Here is a 26,309-nt window from a genome sequence, read left to right as displayed (position 1 = left end):
TGCAGTATTAGCCGATACACATCGATACGGAAGCATATCAACCTCCTTTTGACAACTTCAATATATAAAAAAAAATTGCAGTTGGCAGGACTCGAACCCAAGACTAATCTCGCCTAACGCCAATTAACAAACCATCCTTAGCCACTAAAACAACATTTCTTTCTGTTAGATAGTTGTATGCCCTTAGCTTCAATTAGAAATATGTACATTATGAACTTATTGTAAATGAATAAAGTACACATTTGATTTATGTTTCTATGGTGTGTTTCTGTGTAATACCTTTAAACTAGATACTTAATGAGACTTGTGTTAGTTTAGAATGTTCACAACCATTGGGTAAGTCTGGGGAGATTTATCCTACCAAGGCTGACACTGGTGTGCTACCAATTGTTGGGGTGGCTTGTCTCAGCTACCAGGGGGAGACCCGAAGCACAATGCCCTGGACCTTGGAGATAAATGGGCAAAATTGGAAAGTTACACTTGACCCCTAGACTCGATTATGATACTACACTAAGTGTCGGATTGGGTTGTCTTTGATGTACCAATCAGTGAAATCCTTAGCAGGGTTCAAAACCTAAGTATGTTAGGACAGTCCGAGAATTCATCTAAGTGGGTGATCTAGTGATAGGATCAACCCCTTTGTTGGACAAAGGTAATGATTGGGGATGCACTCTCTCTGATGGAAACTAAGACTGTCGACAACCGATTTCAATTGTTGAGATTTTGCTTTTGCAAAATATGTTTATATAAATATATATATATGTCATGGTTTCGAAATGATTTGCAAAAAGGTTTTAATTCTCGGGATTCATGTAAGTAGAGGGTGCAACACTATTCCTTGCAGTCGAGGGAGAGGTCCTCCTTTGTCAGGTAGTGTTTGATCATTATGGGCTGAGAGGTTAAGTGTAAGACCATTGAGGATAATACCTGATGGGGTAATCTTGCATCTGCCCACAGTCCTTGGGTGTTACAAGGTGGTTTGGCCCAAGGACCACTTAGGGTAAGTGTTGGGCCCATAAAGCCCATAAGATGGGTTTCAGGGGGTGCACTGTCCATAACAGTGTATTCAACCAGGCCTTGTAACATAGGTTGGGTTGAACCCATGTGGCTGATGTGTAGATCAATATTTGGGTCCCACGCCATACAAGAAAGCCCAACTGGGCAGCAGTTTGGAAGACTAAGTGAGTACATAACCTTATATGGGCCTTAAACCCATTTCGAACTGGGCCAATTTGATTAGTCAATTAAAGGGGGCGAATTCTAAGATGGATCAGCTGATAGGATTGGGCCTAGACCCTATCCACTTAGAGAGTCAAAGATCTAAATATGATTTAGATATGGAAGCCTCCTAATTAGATTAGGTGATGGCTGATCTGATCTGCAGATAAGATAATGGTTCTCCCTTATCACTTAAAGGGACTTCTAATCCAAATATAATTTGGATCAACAACTCCTAATAGGATTAGGAGTTGATCCCTTTAAATCTATAAAAGGAGGAGGGGGCGGCAGCATTTAGATATGCAACCTAAGACTCTTGTCTTTAGAGCTGAAATCACAGAAGAGAGATTTCTACAACCTTTGCAAAATCTCTCTTGCCGCCTCTTTCCTGCCGCTGTTGTTACTTTCAATTCGATCTCCAATTCTTGGGAGAAATCAAGATTTGATCTTGATATTAATCTTTTGGGAAAAGATTGATTGTAGCTGTACTCACAAGCCATTCAGTTGATTCTTGCGAAGGGTCAAGTTCTTTTGAAGAACATTGTTGATTCTGCTCCATCCTGCACTGTGCCATCTTCAGTGGGAGCAGTCTTTGGATCCTTCCTTGGGCGTAAACACTTCCATTGGGATATACTAATTCTCTGTATCAAATACATCCTCCCTACTTCTAGTTCAGATCTGATTTGATTCATGGTTTAAGATTAATCATTGAAAAATATGTTTTTCTAAAATAAAGAATTAAATTCCCTGCAAAGATGGGAGAACTTTTTGAAATTCACCCAGTCCATTTCGCAAGACTTGGGCGCCCATGTGATGGATATCCCATCCCTTTACTTTCATGTTAATAACTAGAATAAATTAACTTTTATCACTTAATATTCATATAAAATCTCAACAACCAACATACATGTATCTTCAACAACTCCAATTACAAATTAAAAGGAGTAATATTTAAAATTAATATTTTATAAACAATAGATTTTAAAATATTAATAATAAAATAACTATTTTAATACTTAAAAATTTACTAATTTGCACATGATATATATTGGTATAGCTTCTGTTTATTAAATAAACGTTTGTACTTGATTTGTTTTCCGAGAAAAGTACTTGATAAACCATTTATTAATAACTAGGCATCATTAGGCATTACATCATTGGAATAGTGAATAAATGTTCAACCATCAGGGGATGCATTAAAATTAAACTACCCCCAACAGTTCATGCATACATAAATCAAAACCCACTTTTATGAATATCAATATATACCGATGAACATGATAGAAAAATACTGATTTGAATAATATGATCATCTTTTAATAAATGCCTATCACAAGACGACCAAACAGTATATACGCTCAATAAACGCCATCAAAAAACATAGCCAATGTTGGCTCATATGAAGCATATCCGAATCCAACCCGAACGGGCGAACCAGAAATTAAGATCCAGAATCCGGATATCTGGGGCAGACTTGATGGACAATTGGGAGTGGAGTATTCGTAAATCGTAATTCGTCCGCTTTCACAGACTCACTGCGGCTGGCGGGTGGCTAAAACCCTAAACCCCGAAACTGCACTGGCGGTTTTCTAAAAGTAAAGCACAAAGCTCTGCTGTCAGCGTTACCCGCTCCTCCTCGGTTTTCTTCTCACTGCCGAGTTCGCTCCGCCCTAATACGTCTTTTGTCTATTTTTTTCACTCTCGCAATTTTTTTGTCGACTTTCATGGCGTCTGTGAGCTTGAAGAAGAACTATCGCTGCGTTCCTTCTTTACAGCAGTTCTACACGGGAGGACCTTTCGCCGTCTCCTCGGATGGGTCTTTTCTTGTCTGCGCCTGCGACGATAAGATAAAGATCGTTGACTCGTCCAATGCTTCAATTAAGTCGATAATTGAAGGAGATACGGAGTTGGTTACAGCCCTGACTCTGTGTCCCGACGATAAGCTCCTTTTCTCTACCAGTCATAGCAGACAAATTAGGGTTTGGGATCTCTCCACTTCCAAATGCTTGCGTTCTTGGAAGGTAAACTGGTTAATGTTAAATATTTGAAATATTTGTTGCTATGAGAAATTAAGTATTTGAAATGCTTGTTTTTTTGCTCTCAATTTTTTTTTTTTCTTTGAAAAGTTTAGTAAAGGAAATATTTTTGTTTGAGTAGGGGCATGAAGGTCCCGTGATGCGTATGGCTTGTGATGCGTCTGGTGGATTGCTCGCTACAGCCGGAGCAGATAGGAAAGTACTTGTATGGGATGTTGATGGGGGATTCTGTACTCATTACTTCAAGGGCCATAAGGGGGTTGTGATCAGTATCATGTTCCACCCTGATCCCAATCACCTACTTGTAAGTCGAAGTTCTACTGAATATCACAAATTTCTGAAGAATCACAACCACTTTGCTCAACTCAATATCATAAACTTGTGAAGAAAATGTGGAAATGGAGAAACTCCACATATTTAATAAATTATGTGAAATATCAATAAGAAATCATGTTAATATTCATCATATCATATAAAAATAGCAAATATATGAGATGGCACATGGATTAGTAAAGACGGGAAATTAAGTGAGCAAGAAGAAACAATATATTTGCATAAGAATAACATATTAAATCTTCAGCCATCACTTAAAAACGACAAGCATTTCTTTGAAAGATAAGTTGAGATGCAGGAAATGCATCAACTAAGATTTATTATTTTTACTTGTTGTAAAGTCGATTATGTTTTGAACAGTAGGTGAAGTTGTTACTTACATAGTGTACTTCCCTTGGAGGTGACTAGCATCAGCTAACCCCCTCTCAATTTATAATTATAGCTCCCTTTGAGGTACTTGATCCCAGTATATTTAATACTCAATTCCCCTTGCTTTTCTAACGCATTGACACAGCGAGTTTCCCACTCCACGTTTGTGAATTTATATGCCAAGAAAAAGTCACAGAGAAGCCATGGATCTAATAAGATACTCACTTCACATTTGAGATGGTTAATTTTGGAGTGCTAGTTGTTCCTTACATTTTTTTTTATTGGAAAAGGTAACTTCCATTACTGAAATAGATAAAAGAGTACAAATGCCAACCACTCAACAGGAGTGTTGACTCCATAGGCTCAAAAGTTAGCTCAAGTATTACAGCACAGCGAAAACAGATTTTCCTTAGTAGTCCCTTGCTTTGCCAAAGTATCAGCTAAACCAGTAACCGATCTCCTGATCTACTTGAGGAGTACCCCGACCTCCCTTGCATGGCTGAATATTTCCCTCATTTGCTGTCTATAACTTCAAACCCTCAACCTTTCTTTCTACAATCATCATAATAATAATCCTAATAATAACTTTGAGTCCCCTTCCACCTTCAGATTACGAAAGCCCCATTGCTTAGCCAGCCTCAAGCCTTGAAGTAAGGCCAAAACCCTCAGCTCTTAGTGAATCTCACACCCCTATTGGTCCTGAATACAATGCTACCAGTCTACTCTCCATATCTCTGAGTACTCCCCCAACTCCAACTCCAGAGGGGCCTGGATTACCCAAGGAACTTCAATCAAAATTCAACTTTACCCATTGTTGTGCTGGGGGGGATCCATTGATCCTGAACCGCATTCTTAAAAGATGATGAGTTCACCACTACTGACCAGCCTCTAAAAATGTAATTGATTGAGTAGTCTTTGAATAACTCAATCGATTTCAGCCAATATATGATATTATGATCTTAATAGTTATGGAGTCAATGACTCGTTGATTTGTTCCTTGGAACTTTGTCAAGACTGTTGGAGCAGACCAACAGAAGGCAGTTAGTCAGTTTTACAAGAGGAGGCCACATCAACTCAACTAACTAGCCACTTGTAATAACTGCCATCCACTTGTAACAACTGCCATCCAATTGGATTGTCAAGACTGTTGGAACATACCAACAAAAGGCAGTTAGTCTGTTTTACAAGAGGAGGCCACATCAACTCAACTAACTAGCTACTTGTAACAACTGCCATCCACTTGTAACAGCTGTAACAGTCAAGATTGTAACACTATAAGTAGTAGAGCAGAAAAGGATAGAGGAGGACTCTTTCAGCATTAAACTCTCTCTCTCTATCTCTCTCCCTCCCAAGAATTCAGGAGGTTGCCCCCTCGAAGAGCCCTGAGTTAGGCAGGTTCCTAACAATTTGGTATTAGAGCCAGCATGACCAACACAAGAAACACATCAGTAGACACCTGAGTGGATCAGATGGAAGTCGAGATCCATCGAATGTCTTCAGATCTCAAAGAAATGAAGGAAAGTTTCACTGCTCTCCTCCTTCGACTGGAGCAGGGGGCAACGGACATTGACAGAGGAGGCCAAGAAGAGCGCATCAATGAAAACAACCGTAGAATAGGGGCGACAACAAAAATAGCCAAAATCGACTTCCCCATCTTCTCAGGCGGCAACCCAACTCCCTCGATTCTCAAAGCAGAAAGGTATTTCGATTACCATGAACATTGGGGCAAGATAGGGTAGCTCTGGCTTCTGCGCATCTTGAAGGGGAAGCCATCCTCTGGTTTCAGTGGTACCGAAGGGGGCACCAGACTTCACCGACGCCATGACTGTCCGTTTTGGGTCATCTGGGTTCGAAGATCTTGATGAGAATTTGGCAAGGCTGCGGCAGGTAGGATCAGTAAAGGAATACCAAATGGAGTTTGAAAGGCTGGCCGTGAGAGTCCAAGGGTGGACGGAGAAGGCGTTGGTGGGAAGCTTCGTCGGCAGCCTAAAAGAACTGCGATTGGAAGTGAAGGCGATTCAGCCCACTTCGGTCATCAATGCGGCAACACTAGCAAGGTTGTATGAGGACAAGTTCAGTCGAGCAAGAAAGGTGCAGCGACCATGGGGTCCAGGAGCAAGAAGGGAGCAAGAAAAGACGATAGCACCAAATAAGGAGGAAGGAGTACTGGGCCCAGGCCCACTGGTTCCTTTCAAACGGTTGACTTGGGCAGAAATGCAAGCCCGTAGAGACAAAGGTCTCTGTTACAACTGCGAAGAGAAATTTGGGCCGGGCCATCGCTGCAATAAACAACAAGCGTTTCTCCTCCAAACAGATGCCGAAGAGGAAGAGGACATCCTTGGGTGTGGAGAATCTAACCCATGGTGGGAAATACAATCCAATGGCACACCTGAAATATCCTTACAAGCCCTTACGGGACTTGCGCCCCCTCAAACAATGAGAGTTGCAGGGCTGATTCTAGGACGCCAAGTGTCAATTCTCATAGATAGTGGCAGCTCCCTTAACTTCATAACTCAAGTCTTGGTGGATAAAATGGGACTTCCGGTGCAACCAACAACGATCTTTACGGGTCATGTGGCCAACGGTAACAACCTATCTTGCAATAGCATTTGCATGGGCCTACCACTAAAGATTCAGGGTCATCAGTTTCCGGTGGACCTATATCCTCTCCATCTCAATGGAGCAGACGTGGTGCTAGGCATTCAATGGTTAAGGCAGATAGGACCCGTGGTCTGTGACTGGGCCCGTCTCACCATGGACTTCACATCAGGAAACTCTACAGTCCATCTACAAGGGCAGGCATGCAAGGGCTCAAGGCCTATCAGTCTTGCAACACTGACAAAGCAAAGATGAGACCCAGATCAGTCCATATTGATGCACATAGACTCAAATTGGACCAAGCCATCCTTAGCTAACAATAGCCCAGATGGGCCTAGAGACTTCCAAAGCTGCCTACAACAACTCCTTTAGCACTATGGCAACGTGTTTAAAGAACCCCAAGGATGACCACCGCATCCCCCTCATGCTGGGATCAGCCCCGCCAATGTAAGACCCTACCGATACCCTTACTTTCAAAAATCTGAAATCGAGAAGCAAGTTCAAGATATGCTTAAGCAAGGGATAATACAGCCCAGTCACAGCCCATTCTCTTCCCCGGTACTATTAGTCAAGAAAAAAGATGGGACGTGGCGGTTCTGTATTGATTGCAGAGCCCTTAACAACATCACCATTAAAGACCGATTTCCGATACCAGTCATTGATGAGCTGCTTAATGAACTCAGTCAAACCACCATATTCTCAAAACTGGATTTACGAGCTGGGTATCATCAAATAAGGGTACACAAGGGGGATGTTCACAAAACAGCTTTCAGGACACATGATGGCCACTATGAGTTCCGGGTCATGCCATTTGGGCTGACCAATGCTCCAGCCACATTTCAAGCATTGATGAATGACATATTCCGGCCATATTTACGTAAGTTTATCCTTGTTTTCTTTGATGACATATTGGTCTATAGCCCCATTTGGGAGGAACATCTGAACCATCTACGGGTCACCCTTGCAACACTTGAGGCCCACCAGCTGTTTGCTAAAGAGTCTAAGTGCTCCTTTGGACAAAACCAAGTTCACTACTTAGGACATGTTGTAGAAACTGTAGCGGCTGACCCAGATAAAATCTCTAGTATACTGGGCTGGCTGCAACTCAAATGTGTGAAAGAATTGAGGGCCTTCTTGGGCCTGTTCGGGTACTATCGCTGCTTCATCAAAGACTACGGCCTAATAGCTACCCCATTGACCCAATTGCTGAAACAAGACGCTTTTAACTGGTCAACCCAGACCCAACAAGCGTTTGAGCAATTGAAACAGGCAGTTGCGAGCCCTTCAACATTAGCACTGCCCGATTTCACAAAAGAATTCATCATTGAGTGTGATGCCTCCGGTCAAGGCGTTGGGGCTGTTCTCATGCAAGAAGGGCGACCACTTGCCTTTTTCAGCAAGGCCTTAACATCACAAAAGTGGGCCAAATCAGTTTATGAGCGAGAATTAATAGCAATAGTCTTAGCAGTCCAACATTGGAAATCCTACTTGATCAGTAGACGGTTCACAATTCGGACCGACCATCAAAGTTTGAAGTTCTTATTGGATCAATCAGTTCTATCCCCGGAACAGCAACGCTGGATATCCAAGCTACTAGGGTACGACTACAGAATTGAATACAAAGCAGGGGCTGCTAACCGAGTGGTGGACACCCTCTCACGACACCCACAGTCATTTCAATTACTAGTATCTTCCTCAACTTCTCCACTCCTGGATCTACTACGAAAAGAAGCCCAATCCCATAAGGAGTTACAGTAGTTGAAGGCCCAAGTATTGGCTAATCCCTCACTGTACCCCGGGTACACAATTAAGAATGATCTATTCTTCTTCAAGGGACGCTTGGAAATCTCGGCAGCCTCTGCTCATCTCAGGAAGCTCCTGGAATTATTCCATGCCTCACCCACAGGTGGCCACTCCGGCATCCTACAAACACAAAAGCATATCGCCACACAATTTCATTGGAAGGGCATGCGTACATCTATCCAGAACTTCATAGCCGGGTGTGCAGTATGCCAACAAAACAAGTCAGCCACTACAACACCAGCAGGCCTCTTGCAACCACTCCCAATGCCAACCCAGGTCTGGGATGATATATCAATGGATTTCATCACGGGATTGCTCATTTCTACCGGCAAAAAAGTCATCCTTGTGGTAGTAGATAGACTGACAAAATGCAGTCATTTCCTACCTCTATCACACCCATTTACAGCAGCCATAGTTGCTGAATTATTCCTCTGGGAAATTGTGTGCATACGTGGGCTCCCTAGCTCAATTGTATCAGACAGGGACCCTATCTTTATGAGCCGTTTCTGGGTTGAGCTCTTCCGCCTACTTGGGGTTAAACTGTTCAAATCAACTACTTACCACCCCCAATCTGATGGACAGACAGAGGCGGTTGACAAGAGTCTCGAAACATATCTGAGATGCTTCGCAGGAGATTGACCAAAACAGTGGGTGAAGTGGATCCACTGGGCCGAATGGTGGTACATCACCACTTTCCATAGCGCCATGGGGATGACACCCTTCAGAGCTTTATATGGTCGGGACCCACCCCCTCTACTTTCTTATGAAAAAGGAACCACCACAGTAGCGGCCGTTGAAGAACAGCTAACGCAACGGGATGAGGTGCTAAGGGAACTGAGACATCATCTCTTACAGGCACAGCAATGGATGAAGCACACCTATGATAATCACCACAAGAATGTCCAATATGAAGTAGGTGATTGGGTATTTCTCAAATTACAACCTTTCAGGCAGATTTCAGTTGCAAGCCGACAGTGGAACAAACTCAGCCCGCGCTCTTTTGGCCCATTTAAAATATTGGAGAGAGTAGGATCAGTGGCCTACAAACTGGACCTTCCGGCAACATCCAAACTGCACCCTGTATTCCATATCTCCTTACTAAAGAAAGGGTCAAAGTCAGGAGTCATTACAAGTACGACCCTTCTCATATTTTCAGAAGAAGGACAAGTGCAGACTGAGCCAGCCCGCATCATTGATTTCAGATGGGTGCCCGGGGTGGCAGAGTGATACCAGAAGCATTAGTTGTTTGGTTTAACCTTCCGGAAGAGGATGCAACCTGGGAATCCTACTTAGATCTGCAATCAAAATTTCCTACATTAGACCTTGAGCGCAAGGTCACTCTAAAGGAAGGGGGGATTGTCAAGACTGTTGGAACAGACCAACAGAAGGCAGTTAGTCAGTTTTACAAGAGGAGGCCACATCAGCTCAACTAACCAGCCACTTGTAATAACTGCCATCCACTTGTAACAACTGCCATCCAATTGGATTGTCAAGACTGTTGGAACAGACCAACAGAAGGCAGTTAGTCAGTTTTACAAGAGGAGGCCACATCAGCTCAACTAACAGCCACTTGTAACAACTGCCATCCACTTGTAACAGCTGTAACAGTCAAGATTGTAACACTATAAGTAGTAGAGCAGAAAAGGAATAGAGGAGGACTCTTTCAGCAATAAACTCTCTCTCTCTCTCTTTCTCTCTCTCTCTCTCTCTCTCCTTCCAAGAATTCAGGAGGTTGGCCCCTCAAGGAGCCCTGAGTTAGGCAGGTTCCTAACAAACTTTCAGTCCCTTGAAACAATCTATTATTCCTCTCCCTCCCAAATTGATCAAAGGATAGCTGCTCTTGTGGCTCTCCACACTATTCTTCCCCTTTTCTTGGAAGTCTAAAGAAAGTTGGGTCAAAGAGGCCTACCACGTTCGAAGGAAGAATCCACCTGCAACCGAAGAGAGATGAAAACCAATTCCAAACAAAAGAAGCAAAAGGACAAGATAATAATACATGTGTAATTGTCTTAGACTCTTGCCACAAGCAAGACACATGCCACAAACATGAGGTGATGGGAAGCAATTTGGCCTTATTCTTTGAAGCTTGTCCAAGGTGTTGATTTTTTGAAGCACCACCTGCCAAACCTTTGGGGCTATAGGATCACACCAAACTTCCTTCGTTGGAAAGGTTCCTGCTAGGTTAGAAGACTGAAGGAGGACAGTGAAAAAGGGGGGAACAAGTAAAGGAACTAAGGGAATGACATCGAAATTCTGCTATCCAAACAAGAGCAATCCAAAAACATAGTGTTTAGGAGGGAGATAAGATAATCGACCAAACCAAATTTAGGCTCCCTTAAACCTATTCTCAGAACCCAATAGCTTGGTAAAGCTTCCCACCTCTTCTTCTTTATTTACTTCTGCTACACAACTCTTGCCCCAGTTCACTTTGAGATTAGAGATCCTTTCGTAGTGGGTGACCATCCTCTTTAGATTAATTGTCTCCTCCCTCTCCCCTTCTCAAAAAATAATGAGGTCATCCACAAACTGTAAATGAGCAACCACCACATCTACTCTCCCAACTCTCTAGCCCCTTTTTATATTATTAGCATCAACCCTTGAAATCATACCCCCTAAAAATATTAGCTACTAAAGTGAAGAGGAAAAAGGATAGAGGATCTCCTTGTTGGAGGTCCATTCTAATTGGAACGAGGTCCCTAGCTACCTCATTTACCAATATTGAATAGTGATGGGAATAAATACACCCCTTTATCCAATTACACCATCTCACTTCAAAACCCCTAAATCTTGAAACTATCCCAATCCACCATGTTATAAGCTTTTTCCAAATTTAGTTTGTAATCCACACATTCATTAGCAATAAGAATTTGATTTATTATTTGTCTCCCAAAAACAAATGTACCTTGGCTTGGAGAGATCAAGGAAGACGGCTTTTTTAATCCTCTCATCCAACACCTTAGAAATGATTTCATACAAGCTTTCCACTAGGCTTATAGGTCTAAAATCCTTTGGGTGGTTTGCAACTGTCTTCTTAGGTATCAAAGCAATAAAAGTCACATTTGCTCCCAACTTAAATTTACTCCTCTCAAAGATTTCAGCAAAAAACCTCCATTAGATCATCTCCAATAATCTCCTAGTAGTCTTGGTAAAAAGCCATCGTGAATCTATTTGGACTCTATGCTTTGGATTTCTCCATGGAAAAAAATTACATGTCATGCCTTACCTCTTGGGTCCCAAAGTTCTTTTCCAAGACATCCAACAACTCCCTAGGGCCCACCCTCCAATCAAAGTTTGCTAATCTTTCTCTTTGTCTACCTAGGCTAGCACATATGGCTTTGAAGTGGTCTACAAATGCTTGTGCTATTTTCTCCTCCCTTGTTAAAACTTGTCTGTTCCACTCCAACTGGGAAACAAGGTTTTTCCTTTTTATATCATTTGCAACCATATGGAAAAAGCTTGTATTCCCATCACCTTTCCTTTGCCACCTGTACCTGGATTTTTGCTCCAACTAATCTTCTCCATCTTGAGGTGTAAAGTGGATCATACCGTGTTGACATGGCATGATTTTGTAGGCCACCTGTGCTTTAGCAGGTCATGCCATGCCAGCATGTGGGCCTGGGTGGGCCATGTCTACCTAACCTAGAACTCTTCAAAGGTCAGACCCAACACAACTTGTGACACGATCCTAGGTGGGGCCGGGCCGTGAGATGCCTAATTTTTGTAATTGAAAAGGATAGCAAAAAAGTTAAAATAAATTGACAAAATAGACAAGAAGTTGAAAAAAAATCTTAAAATTTTATTCTATATGAATTTTAATGTATACATTTGTTTATATATGAAATAATAAAATGGAATTAAGAAAACAATACAATTGGAATAAAATAGTATAATAAAATTGAATATACAATAGGCCGTGTCGTGACGGCCCACAGGCCTCAAAACCCAAGCTTGGCACAACCTACTTTACAGCTCTACCTCTTTTGTCAAAAATCTCTTCTAATTCCTGTTTTAGCCTCCATCTTTCTTCTCTTTCTTTCCCTAATAGTGTTCTTTTCCCTTCAAACCCACCAATCTCCTCTATCCTGCGTCTGTGTGTAATTCAATCCTTTCTTTCCTTTAGTGATGTAGGACCAGCTCGGTTCTAGTCCTTAGAGAATGTTGGATGTAGTGTTTTAAAAGCGCAAGGTGCAAAAAAGGCGCATGGTCAATTTATGCCTGAGGCGCAAGGCGCACAAATACAAAAAATTGCTAAAAAATAAAAAAAAGTCGAAAAAATAAAAAAATATTAAACATAATATTAATAAAAAATATAAACTTAAATTTTAAAATAATCGTTTTAAAAGACCTATTATCTAAAATTAAAATACATAAACATAAGATGTAAAGCATATCCAAATGAGAATTTAAAAATAAAATCAAACATATAAAACATTTTCAAGCATGTAAAACCTCTAATCTCCTTTTTCACTCAATTGCATTACTTCAAATAGCTAATGTAATGTAAAACATATTACATTCCTGATTCTACGAGTTGCCTTTGTGCCATGTCCCTCGAGGCAAGCCCAAACAAGTCCACGTTAGGTCTTAAATTCTTAGTTCTCACACAAAAAATGATGATTTTATAGTTTTAACTGCTTTTTAACAAGATATTTTATTAGAATGAATGAATGAACAACATTACCAAATTGGGGGGGGGGCATGGCGCGGGGGTCCGGGGGCTGCCTAGATGCTATGTTCAAAAAAATAAAAAAAGCATCAAATTTTAAAAAGTCGCACGCCTGGGCTGAGGCGCAAGGCGCATCAGGTGCACCAGGCGTGCGCCTTTTGGAAGGGCTGTGCCTAGGACCTAGGTGAGGCAAATACCCTAAAATGCGCCTAGGCGCACCTTTTAAATCACTGGTTGAATGGTCTTCTTTGATCAGAATTTTATGGCTGTTGATGGCTGTAATGGCTTCTTGGAGGAATAAGAGAGAAAATAGGGATAGAAAGAAGAGAGAAAATACCTGGAATCACTCACAAGGTGCCTATATCACTCTAGGGCATGGGAATCACTCACCATAGTTAGCATAAGCTGAAGAAAACTCAATAAACTTCATTGCTCCTTGTTTAAAACGTCCATACATATTTATAGACTTTAAACTCATAATAAAAATAGTCTTAGGAGTTAAACTGTTAGACTCAATAATCCTAGTAGAATTCAAACTAAGCTGTCTTATCCTATTTCAATTCAAAGAAGACTCGATAACTCTAATCTTACTTATGCAATGACTCTGAAATTTTAAACATAAACAAACTATAACTAGACAAATTAAACCCTATCATTTGACCCCACAGAAAATTGCACAATGACAAAAATACCCTTGGTGTTCAATTCAGTCCAAATCCCAAGTACAATCACTATGCTATATCGGGGCCTGTTGTAAGGCATTCTTCTTCCTAGAATAAGTCTTCAAGAGTGCTGATCAATTCCTATCATTTAGTCTCCCAAAAACCTCTTTATTCCAAACCTTAATCCTAGCTTTCAAGCTTTGTAATTTCTTATTAAAAAACTGATACCCTTCCACCTAAACTTCACTTGATCCTCCTCCCACCATTTCTTTCACTTTTGGTAAAGTCAGGGTGAAGTATCCACATATTCTCAAATCTAAACAGGCATGGACCTCTTCCCACCCTTTCCTGGAATAGTCTGATTGGACAATGATCCAAAGTAGGTCTTGGTAAGGCTCTAGCTATCACCCCCTCCAACCGTCCTCCCAGTCTGAAGAAAAGAGAAACCTATCCAGTTTACCACGAATGACCATCTCTTGAAGGAAATACTTTTTTCTTACACTTATCCCTACAGGCATTGATATAGTCTCCTCAGTGCTGAGGAAAATTGCAATACATGAAAAATCCATAGTTCTAGCTATAAGAAAATGCTAGAAAAACTTTTTGTTAATTGAAAGCTTAAATGGTACTTCAGAAAAAATATATTGATTAATTGAAAGAGAAACCTATCCACTTTACCACGGATGACCATCTTGTGAAGGGAATACTTTTCTCTTACACTTGTCCCTACAGGCATTGATATGGTCTCTTCAATGCTGAGGAAAAATTGCAATACATGAAATATCCATAGTTCTAGCTATAAGCAAATGCTAGAGAAACTTTTTGTAATTGAAAGCTTTAATGGTACTTTAGAAAAATATATTGATTGATTGAAAGCTCATGACCAAAAGAAGCTTAGGGGGCATTTGATAATTGCTGAGATAAGTGTTGAAAGTGAAATGTGGAAAAAATTCAAAACATAAAAAGCAACCAAGGGTGTTGTGGTATATGCTGACAAAAGAAAGAGTATTATGGTATATGATAGAATTTTTAGGGGTAAAATAATAACCCCAATGCTGAATAGCAAAATTTTAAAAATTGAAACGTTTTCACCATTCTGCCATCAGCTCCTATTTCAGCAAGACAGCAACTATCAAAGGCCATCTTGCTCCTCACCTCAAACATAATGTAGTACCACACCCTTGGATTCTGTACTTCAAGGCTATGAAGAAGATTTTTTTTTAATACTTTGGTTTTCATTTTTCTTTTCTTTTGATATTATATATGAATATATTATTTTTCTGACTTATGACTTTGGCATTATAGTTGTTCTCTGGGAGTGATGATGCAACTGTTCGGGTCTGGGATCTTGTAAGTAAAAAGTGTGTTGCAACACTAGAAAAGCATTTCTCAGCAGTAACTTCCTTGGCAGTATCTGAAGATGGATGGATCTTGCTCAGTGCTGGAAGAGACAAGGCATGTTTATCTCCCCTCTTTTGAAAAACATATCTATATCTGTATCTCTCTCTCTCTCTCTATCTATCTATCTATCTATATATATATTTATATATTTACCCTCTAATAGAAACATATGTAGCATCAACACTGCTTATCCAAAAACAAAATGGTGTCAACATCATAAGAGTGTTTAGACACTCAAGTCTTTTCACATTCTTGTAGTTTTGGTCATTTTACATATTTGTTAGGTTATGTACAGTGATTTAAAAGGCGGCGCATATGCGAGGCACATTTTGGGGTATGCGCCTCGCCCAGGTCCTAGATGCACCCCTTTCAAATTTTGGGCTTTTTGCTTTTTTTTTTAGTCCAACAACTGGGCTGGGGGCTCCATCCCTGGACCCCTGACCACGCCCCTCGAGGCAAGCCCGAACAAGTCTATGTTAGGGTCTGAAATTCTTATTTTTTACTAACCTTATGTTTAATATATTTTGATTTTTTTTTAAATTTGGTTTTTTTTTGAATTTCTGACTTTTTTTAGCCTTTTTTTTGTAATTTTGCGCCTTTCTTAAAAATGCACGCACCTTGCCTTGTGCCTTGCGCGCCTCAGGCGCAAATTGGCCCTTGCGCTTTTTTTTTTGTGCCTTGCACTTTTAAAACACTGGTTATGTATTTATTTTATTTTATTTTATTTTTGTTTCTTTAGGCTATCATTTTACAGACCCTCATCTTGTAATCATCTTCAAGATGCTAGTCTGTAAATGATATGCTGGATTAACTGATAACAAAACTGACATGTTGAATTGTTGCAGGTTGTCAACTTATGGGATCTGCGCAACTATAGCTTCAAGATGACTGTACCAACATATGAAGTGCTTGAAAGTGTTCATGTTATTAATCCTGGAACTTATTTAGCTTCTTGTCTAGGATCATACAAAGATTTTAACGGGAAGAAAAACAAAAATATGTCAACACCGATTTATTTTCTCACTGTTGGTGAACGTGGGATTGTACGGATATGGAACTCTGAAGGGTAGAGTGTCATCAGAATGCCTTTTCAGTTCCTTCAATGAAATATTTCATTTGATGCAATTTCTAAAGCATCCTCTGTGCAGTGTAAAGTTTATTTGCATTTAAAGTAAAATTGATTGGATGACCTTATTTAACTTTTCTTTAACAGTGCAATTTGCTTATTCGAGCAGCAGTCTTCAGATGCTACCATCACCTCTGATAAGGATGATGAGAAAAGAGGCTATACAACAGCTGTTATACTGCCACTAGATCAAGGATTGCTCTGTGTGACAGCTGATCAGCAGTTCCTCTTCTATTCTCCATTCCAATCTCTTGAAGAAAGGTTCCATTTAAAGCTGAGCAAAAGACTTGTAGGTTACAATGAAGAGATTGTGGATATGAAGTTTTTAGGTGAGGAGGAACAATTCCTTGCTGTAGCTACAAATCTTGAACAGGTATATTTTTCTGATCTAATTTGTTGTTTTTTGGATTGGTGTTGCCATTAATGAATCCTAATTTCTCTGGTGTTTTTGCAATACTGAATTGTTAGTTATGTATGAGACTTGCATACCTATTACTGATTCGTCCAATGGGGAGCTTCTTTACATAGTCCTACTTAATTTCTTCCATAGAAGGATTCTGTGGTTGATCAGGCTTTCTATGAGATAGAGGACCTGCTGGATACACCTTGTCTTCAACTATGCAGTTAACATCTTCTCTATATCCTACCTACTGTCAAGGTTTCATCCAATTGATAGTAGCTATCTGATTTTATAATTTTTCAATCCAAAACTTGCTTAAAGAGAATCTATTTTGAACAAGTAGCAAGGTATTTTGGGTTAAAACCAACTGAGGGCTGGCTCGTTGTGTGTTAGCTGGTTTGTTCCAGCATTGACGTGGAGTCGAATCCCACAACCAGCACTTTGGGGAAAGGGGAAGTTATTAATGGTGCATGGCACCGAATACCAAAAAAAATCTGAACTGCTGCTACATCTCTTACCAAAAAAAGGTATTTTGGGTTAAAACTTTTTCCAAAGTAACCTGCTAGTTGTCACATGGAAGATTTCTCTGTAATTTTAGGAAGCTCACCAAATGACCTGACTGGCAAACCCATTTGTTTCTGTCTGTACTATGAACTTTCACATTTCTTTTTTGTTATTTGCATTTATAACTTGAACTCTTGTGCAGGTGCGAGTATATGATCTTGCATCCATGTCTTGTGCATATGTATTGGCAGGACACACTGATATTGTTCTTAGCATTGACACCTGCATTTCAAGTTCTGGTAGAACACTTCTTGTGACTGGAAGCAAAGACAATAGTGTAAGTTTCACTGTTAAGGCGTTTTTTTGAGGCTTTGCATCTAAACATTTTTTACAAGTGATGCGTTTTTATTATAGTTTGTATATACCACCAGAAAACAGTTTGGCCTATAAAATTACACAAGATCACCAAAAAGTTGGCTTCTATGGTGATTGATTCTTCTGACAACAGTGATATTTGGCGTAGAGAAGTTGTCTTAAATTGAGACATTCATGTGGCTTCTGTCTAATTTTCCTTGATAAGGTGCTATTGGTTGACCACTTCAATCACAGGGTATTTAGATCCGTGCTATTGATAAAAGGGGCATCTCCCTTATATATGTTGTATATGAATGTGGAGAATTCAGTGTTTCACTTATTGTTAGTTATTTATTTATTTTATCTTAATGACTTAACCTCTTTTGGATTTTTTTTGCCATCTTTCTGGCTCTACTTTCCTCCAAAAAAATGGCTCTTCTTAGTCATCTCTCACCTTGGATACTGGATAGCGACAATATTGGTTATTGTTCTTCAATTTTGGTGACACTAGGGCTCTTGACTATTTTTATGGTACTTTGCTGAAGCATTTGGAAGTAATGAAACTGCAGATTCTTTAAAGGAATAAACACCTTTTTCTTTTCAACAAAGGGGAATAAATGACTTTTGTTTGTCTCTATGTGGATGCAAGCAACTTTCCTATGGATTTGGCTTTGGATCTTAAAGATTTTGGCAGTCACACACTTCATTTGGAGGGGTTGTGTATTTAATTGGATATTGCTTTCAGTGCGGAAGGTGGCATTCTATAAAGCTTCTGATGAAGGATTGTTAACCCTTTTCTTTTCCGTACATCCTTGTAGTTATTTTTTTTTCACTTCCACTTATAAAAACAATAAAATTCCAATCCCAAGGTTCACCTTTATGTCTTATGTTCCTAAGTTCTGTCAAGAATAGATGTCAATTACATGATCTGCCTTCCTGACTCTTCTTCCCATGTCTTCCAATGTTGCAACTTTACTATCAAATCTATGTACATCATGTTCTTTCTTATAGACCAGCAGATAGCAAATGGAACATTTACCTGGAATAAAACAAATTTCTCCCAAACATGACCATTATCCCTTCAATAATGTACATCCATGTTTATGCTACTGCCTAAAGAAATCATTAATGTCTGAATTTTGAGTTCTATAATTTAACAATATGACATTGAGCCCCTTCTCTCATGTTTCTTAGCACTGACCTCAATATTCTGCCATACATTTGTATCTGATTTATTTTCCATGTTTATGCTATCTTCTGAGTTACAGGTTAGATTATGGGACCATGAAAGCAGGTGTTGCATTGGAGTTGGTACAGGCCATATGGGGGCTGTTGGGGCTGTTGCATTTTCAAAGAGAAGGAAGAACTTCTTTGTCAGTGGCAGTAGGTGAGCATTTACATAGAGGAGTAATTAGTTATTCATGATCCAAATTGAGCTGTAGAATATGTCACTCTGCATTCTAAATCTTTTCTTTCTTTCTTTCTTTCTTTCTTTTGCTTTCATGTATTATCTAATGTTTTAGCCTTCTCTGCATCTAAGATAACTGGTATTTTTAAATTTTCATGTAGACACGAGTTGCATTTATATTTCAGGTCCTAATTTAGCTCATTAAAGTATGTGTGGTTTGACTGGTCTCCTTCACAACTTTCTCTTACCTTTTTATTCCTATTTTGTAAGAGGAACTTGAACTTCACACATTCAACACTGAATGGTTAAATGAATAAGATATTTGTGGGAGTTATACGAAAATTCATAGCCTTCCAACTGTTTGTCAGTACTTTCATGGATTTATTTACTTCTAGTGCTTATAAAAAATTAATTCTTATTTTGTACCCTATCCAGTGATCGCACACTTAAAGTGTGGAGTTTTGATGGTTTGTTGGAGAATGCCGAGCAGTTCATTAATCTGAAAACCAAAGCAGTTGTTGCAGCGCATGATAAGGATATAAATTCTCTAGCTGTTGCACCAAATGATAGTCTTGTTTGTAGTGGTTCCCAGGTTTGTGAATTGTATCAAGGCACTTTCTTGAGCTGCAAACCTTCTAATATAACAATGCTTTTATTAGGAGAAAAATGAATGACCGTTACATATATATTTCTGATATCATTTCCTTGGCTTTCTATTTTCCAGGACCGAACAGCTTGTGTGTGGAGGCTTCCAGATCTAGTGTCTGTTGTGGTACTCAAGGGTCACAAAAGGGGGATTTGGTCTGTAGAATTCTCACCTGTTGATCAATGTGTTATAACAGCATCTGGTGATAGAACAATAAAGATATGGGCTATATCTGATGGTTCATGCTTAAAAACATTTGAAGGCCATACATCTAGTGTATTACGAGTTTCATTCCTTAGTCGTGGGGCCCAGTTTGTTTCTTGTGGTAAGAAACCCAAACCTCACCAGAACTTGCACCGTTTGTATCATGGTAGATAGTACCCTCTAACAAAAGTAGAATCTTCATTTTCAGGTTCTGACGGCTTGTTAAAATTATGGACGGTCAAAACTAATGAATGTATTGGTACCTATGACCAACATGAAGACAAGGTGCTGATTACTTTGATCTTCTCCCTTGTTTTATATGTAGTTGTATACATGAATTCTTTCTTTGTTCTTTCTTTATTTTATGAACTCCTTGGTTCAGATTCAGAACTGGACCTGTTCATGGGATGTGCTTTGGTCTTGGGCTTCATGCTGGCTCATTAGAATTTTGGCAGAAGCCAAGCCTGTGATTGGCCCATGGACAGGTCTAGATTCAGGACTTCAGAACTTATTGCTTGTTTACATTGAATAATACTGTATAGTTGCTTGCAGTCATGTAACCTGAATCATTGTGATGAGATGAAAATTTGAATATAACTTTTCTAATGTGTAGAGACAAATATCACAAGGCTTATAATATTATTGCTTTGGGTATTACTATATGTTTTATACATCCTATAATATATTATATGTCACTTATACTTTTTTAAGGATTTTACCATTAAAACATAAAAAAGATCCAGGTTTTTGAAGAAGAGAAAAAGAATTAATAATAGAAGAAAATCATTATGTGTTGATCAAACAAAATTTTGATTTCTTCCATGCTTATTATTAGTTTAGGTTATGAAGTCTTAAAGGCCTCAGGACAGTTTACATCTTGAATCCCAACAAATAAGAAAAATAATAAAAAGAAACTAGTATTTTAACTCAAACTGAGTAATTTATTTTAATAATGTTTGTTTTATTAATATAATCTCAGAAAGTTAAGAATATAAAAGTATCCAAGAGCACCGTGTAAAAAATATCTTGGCGATTAAGTGACTAAGTGAGGCAACTCTCCATGAGTGCTTTATTGCCCAGATGTCACTCTACATGTTAAGCTACCTTAGCATTACCTGTTTGTCATAGTTAGGTAGTATATCCTAGAGGTAGTCTCTATTTTAGATGTTGGGTTGTTCTTGTATCATTTGGTGTAGCAATACCAGACATGCCTTCACTAGGTTATTTGGTTTTTCATTTGGTCGATAGTAACATGTTTGTGTTTTATTGGATGGTCGCAAGAAATTGTTGCGACTCTCTGAACTAATGAAAACCAAATTAGCAGGTGTTTATTTTTGTTATTATTTTTATTTTTTTTAGGCCACATAAAAGTGTTATGAACTTATGATTATGTGAACTCATTGCTCCACATGTTAGGCCATCGTGATATTATTTGATATTCCTAGTAAGGTAGTGGATCCTAGAGGTAGTCTCCATTCTATCATATGATAGTAGGTAATTCATGTATCACTTGGGGTAGCAAAAAAAAAAAACATGCACACATTGAGTGATTTTATCTTTCACTTGATTTGATCAAATGTTCATGTCTTATTGGATAGTTACAAAGTGTTCTGACCATGTGGACTATGAAACCAAATCACCTATGCATGCACTAACAAGGTGATTTGGTTTTAAATTTGATTATTAGCATGCTCGTGACTGCCTCACTTTTACCATTTGTACTTTCTCTTTTTTCCTTAATAGAATTATGCTTATCTGTTTCTGATTAAAAAAGATACATCTTTGTCCTTTTTTCCTTCTTTAGACAATGAACCAAAGGCTACTTTATATTCTACCAATTTTTTCCAATACTGTTACTAAATGGAATGCCTTTTACAACCCTAGGTTGTCATATATGATGTATTACATAATTACCTTTTACCTAACAGTCTTGGAATATTATTTGTGTGTTTTCCCTTTGAATTTTGTAGCTTTTGAGGTCACCTGTTGTATATATATACCCAATCTAAGTATTTAACCTGTTTATTTCTGAACTGATCTCCCCTGTTGGATGCAGTAGACTTACAGCCGTATTTCTTTTTTATTTTTTTTCTCAAAACTCAGTTCTTTTTTTTGGTCACTAAGTTGGACCTGGTTATGTAAGCTCCTGGTTATAATGCAGTTTGTGGTCCAGTTGAACTTGTTTACTGAGCCAATAGTTTTTTTTTCCTAGATTCCTGCTTTCCTTAATGTGTTTTACCTTGCAGGTGTGGGCACTGGCTGTTGGGAAGAAGACTGAAATGCTTGCAACTGGTGGAAGTGATGCAGTTGTAAATCTGTGGTATGATTGTACTGCTGCTGACAAAGAGGAGGAATTCCGTAGAGAAGTAAGATATTGCTCTTACCTGTTATTTGATGATATACTATGACCCCAACAAGCAATGTTAAATGGTGGATTTCCATAAGTTTAGAGATAAAGTATTTGTTTTTTCTCTTTTTTTATTGGAAAAATGCTGGTGTTTCAGCTTGTCTTGTTTGTATTTGTTCTCTTAATACTTCACATAAATTCTGTTTATTTCATTTATCTCTATTATAACCATTACCACCTTCAATAATAAATAATGGGGATAACTACCATAAATAGAGACTGTGCTTAACCATTGCAATGGCTATAACTACCATTCTGGAGCTATGTTATTTTGAAATTTTATTTAATTTTCCCCTTTGCTCATGAACCATAGGTTTTTTTTTGCCTAGCTAATACAACCATTTAGTTGCTTATGCAAGAAAGTGTTTAGTTCCTGTATATGGTAAATTATCTTTGTATTTAAGAGAAATTATTATGATGCTATTTGATTGTTATTTAGACATTAGTGCACTGGTCCAAAAAATCAAACTGTTCACTAGGAATCAGGATGGTTGCAGAAAGAAAGTTTGGGGGTTTAGATTTATAGACAAATGAGGGAAATATTCAGCTATGCAAAGGAAGTTGGGGGTACTCTTCAAGTGGATCAGGAAATCAGCTAATGGTTTAGCTGATATTTTGACAAAGCAAGGGATTTCTAGGGAAAATCTGTTTTGAGCTGTGCTGTAATCCTTGAGATAATTTTTTTGGCCTATGGGGTCACACTCTTGTAGTTAGTGGTTGACATTTGCATCTATTTATCTATTTCAGTAATGGAAGTTGCTGTTTCCAGTCAAAAAAAAATAAAAAAAGAACTCTATATATAGATAATGCATCTATGTTGGACAAATGGACTTTGATACTCCATTTTTGAGGGAACTGCTGCATATCTTTCTTTTTTACATGCTGTATATAAATGAAAATCTAGCAGACATTGTGAATTCATGTTTTCCTATACAGAGTTCTTGCATGACAGAGCTGACATTTTATCTTATGCTCTCCTCAACAAATGCAAGTTGAAAATGATAAGATATCCATATAGTAGATATTTCTTTCTTTTTCCACATGCCTCCCTGAATCAATATTTTCAAGTTTCAACTTGCTGAGCTGGACTCATTACCATGCTGAGATTATAATTCCTATGGCTTTATTCCTGCACTATATTAGTGATGATTATTTAATTATAGAATGTGGCTAGTACTGATGATGACTCCACCAGTGTGAGCTTGTCTTACACTGCGTCTCTAGCCTGGATAAAAGAGGGTTGTGACAGGTTGGCAGCTGGTACTAAAACTTTTGCCAAACCCTCTTATGAAATATGGCTAGTGCTGATGACTTAGTCCCCAGGAGACCATTTTTTTAAGATTTTGGCCTTTTTTACACTCTATTTAGTCTTCATACAAATTTCAAGTATGAATGTGAAAAACAAAACTTGAAAGATGAAAAAGAATTGCACCACAAGATACAAGTTTCAGTTTTGATTTAGGGTGTCATTCCACTCCCTGATAATTGTCTCCATTATAGAGGAGAAAACCTCTGATTAAAAGAAAGGGAAACTGTGAAAGTGAAAGGAATAAGAGAGATGTATGACAATTATACAAGTGAAAATGGGGAATATGGAAATCTGTAAACATTTACAAGGAAAGAGAGAAGAAAGCAAAAGAATGGTTGGTGATTGCAGTACTCCCAGAGCTTTTTCTAGTCTTCTCATGGATGCGAAAAATGGTTCTCCCTTCTAATATCTCATTCTTGTTGTTGTTTATAGACAGCCAGGAGAGAACCAAGGACTGAACCGATGTGATGAACAGTTGAAATCCTAGTCTATGATTGCCTTTCCATAGGAAGGGGGGAATCTAGGATTGATGTTATCTAGGAAAGCCATCATCATCTATGCCTTGTCCAACTATATCAGAATGTTGCACAACACCATAAGCTAGATTCTGGTTAAATGGTATTATCTGGCCTTATGTCTGTAGTACTTCACCTGTCCGAAAGAACACATTCAACATTGGACATACACGGGATTTACAGTCTTGGATTAAGTGAAATATGGTCCAGTAGCTTGTAGACCTTAACTGTGGTGGATCAGCCATCAATAATTTCTTGTCCAGATGGTGCACGTGCAGGAAATGATTACCAATCTTTCAGAAGATTCCTAGACAAGATTTGACCTGCTCATATAATTTTTATGCAATATGTCATCTAAAATTGAGCTCTGATTAGTTTCGGTTCTCTTATATTTTGGTTACGCTGCTTTCACAGGAAGAAGGGGTTCTGAGAGGTCAAGAACTGGAAAATGCTATATTGGATGCTGATTATGCTAAAGCAATACAAGTTGCATTTGAACTTCGCAGACCTCATAGACTTCTTAATCTATTTGCAGAACTTTGCAGGTATGGAATAATGTGTTTATTTTCTCCTTAACATATCAGTGTATTTATTTGATCTCTTTCTCTACAGGGAGAGACATGCTGAAGAGCAGGTCAACAAAGCTCTTTCTGTACTTGGGAAAGAAGAACTACATCTGCTTTTCGAGTATATTCGAGAATGGAATACAAAACCTAAAATTTGTCATGTTGCTCATTATGTGCTGTTTCGGGTATTTAATATATTTCCTCCAACAGAAATAGTTGAGGTAATCATCTCTTATGTATTCTTTACCTTTACCTCGTTCTTCATTTTTAAAACAAATGGCGATTTCAATTCGATGGATTTGATCATGCCACCCTATGACTGAGTTCAGATTACCCCCCCCCCCGGAGTGCACACGCCCCACGTGCACATCTCAGCATGCATTGGGAACATCTCCCATACTTGTCATGGGTCAATGAACAGTTGGGATGTTCTGTGGGGTGCATGTGGGCACACTCTGTGGGGAGCCCATCAGAATTCCCTATGACTAGTATGGAAAACTGGCCTAGATGGATGACCTTAAATGTAACGTTTTTTTTTCGTGAAACTGTAAAGCAATGATCAATGAATTTCATTGGAAAAGCTGATAAAAAAATTCATTGGAATTTGGAAAAGCCAAAAGATTCAAAAGAATCCCTGTGCAATGAGATTCTACGTAGGGGATATAGAGCTATGCAAGTATACCCAGTAACTGTATCATTTTACTAGAGTGTACAAAAAGGCTGTCCAAAACAACAAAAGGACTGTGGTTTCTTAAAACAATTTGTGATTTCCACCCGGGAATATTACAATTTGGGATCCAACATGTTAGAATTTGGGGTCCCTTCACTATTTGTATCAGTTGCCATAACCTGTCCACAACCACAATTCTTTGGTGTGGTAGTAGTATGAGACCCAACATGTTCACGAAGAACCAAAAATGACCTTACCCATGGAATATCTGAGTACCTCTTTCTTTGGTTCATAGGTGATGATGCATGAATCTAATTATATATATAAATGCTGAGAAGTCATTTGGTTTTTTATAAGAAGGGCGGTATTAAAGGTAGAAGAAAGAAATAATGAACCAAACAATTAGTTTTCAAAATTAATTACATGTTCCATGTGGTTGCATTTCAGATTAAAGGTGTTGGTGAGCTTCTTGAGGGAGTAATACCTTATTCACAGAGGCATTTCAACAGGCTCGACAGGCTAATAAGAAGCACGTATTTGCTGGACTATACTTTAAATGCAATGTCTGTTATTGAACCGGAAACTGATTCTAGAAAATTGAAAGGCGAATCTGTAGTTTGCTTGGATGAGAAAGAAACAAATAATATATTGTTGGGAAACAATGAAAACAAGGATGAAAAAGAAGTTTTTGAAGAGAAGAATGAGGTCTCTGCAAAGAAACGAAAGTCACGCAAATCCAGAGGAGGTAAAGGAAAGAAGGCCAAGAGTGTAGCGTACACAGGAGCATCGGCTATTTCATTACAGGCATAATACTTGTCACTTTCAACATTATTTCCCTCAATCTTTCATCCATCAGAAGTTAAATGTTGCCGTCCTCTAGTTGCTAGACGCAGAGGAGACTGGTTTTGGTTGTAAGATTTAAGGCTTATTGCTTAGAACACAAAATTCGTTGTAATTCTTGATCTTTCTCATTGATTTTTTTTTATACAAATCAAATCGCATCAGAGACAATGTAATATTAGAAAGGAAATGTCCTTCACTCTGTACATTTCCTTGTTTCAAAAGTTGATGTATCTTTCAACAGAATTGAAATTTTGAGTTTTGACAATTTCAA

General features: G+C 38.7%; 1 protein-coding gene across 1 annotated transcript; it reads left to right on the top strand.

The window, feature by feature from the left end:
• The first annotated feature begins 2,704 nt into the window (after positions 1-2,704).
• On the top strand, positions 2,705-26,309 carry TOZ (Transducin family protein / WD-40 repeat family protein). Its single transcript, XM_088962954.1, has 14 exons — positions 2,705-3,239; positions 3,376-3,558; positions 14,991-15,140; positions 15,932-16,152; positions 16,300-16,585; positions 17,319-17,453; positions 18,739-18,857; positions 19,314-19,470; positions 19,603-19,849; positions 19,937-20,013; positions 21,975-22,094; positions 24,374-24,504; positions 24,572-24,746; positions 25,643-26,309. Exons 1-14 carry the CDS (start codon positions 2,943-2,945, stop codon positions 26,003-26,005), a joined length of 2,661 nt encoding a protein of 886 aa, XP_088819080.1. The 5' UTR covers positions 2,705-2,942; the 3' UTR covers positions 26,006-26,309.

This window comes from Nelumbo lutea, chromosome 1 (genome assembly GCF_056320005.1).
Source record: "Nelumbo lutea isolate HS-2025 chromosome 1, American lotus-T2T, whole genome shotgun sequence".
NCBI lineage: Eukaryota > Viridiplantae > Streptophyta > Magnoliopsida > Proteales > Nelumbonaceae > Nelumbo > Nelumbo lutea.
Note: the sequence above shows the minus strand (reverse complement) of the source record. Positions and strands in the feature narration are given on the sequence as shown.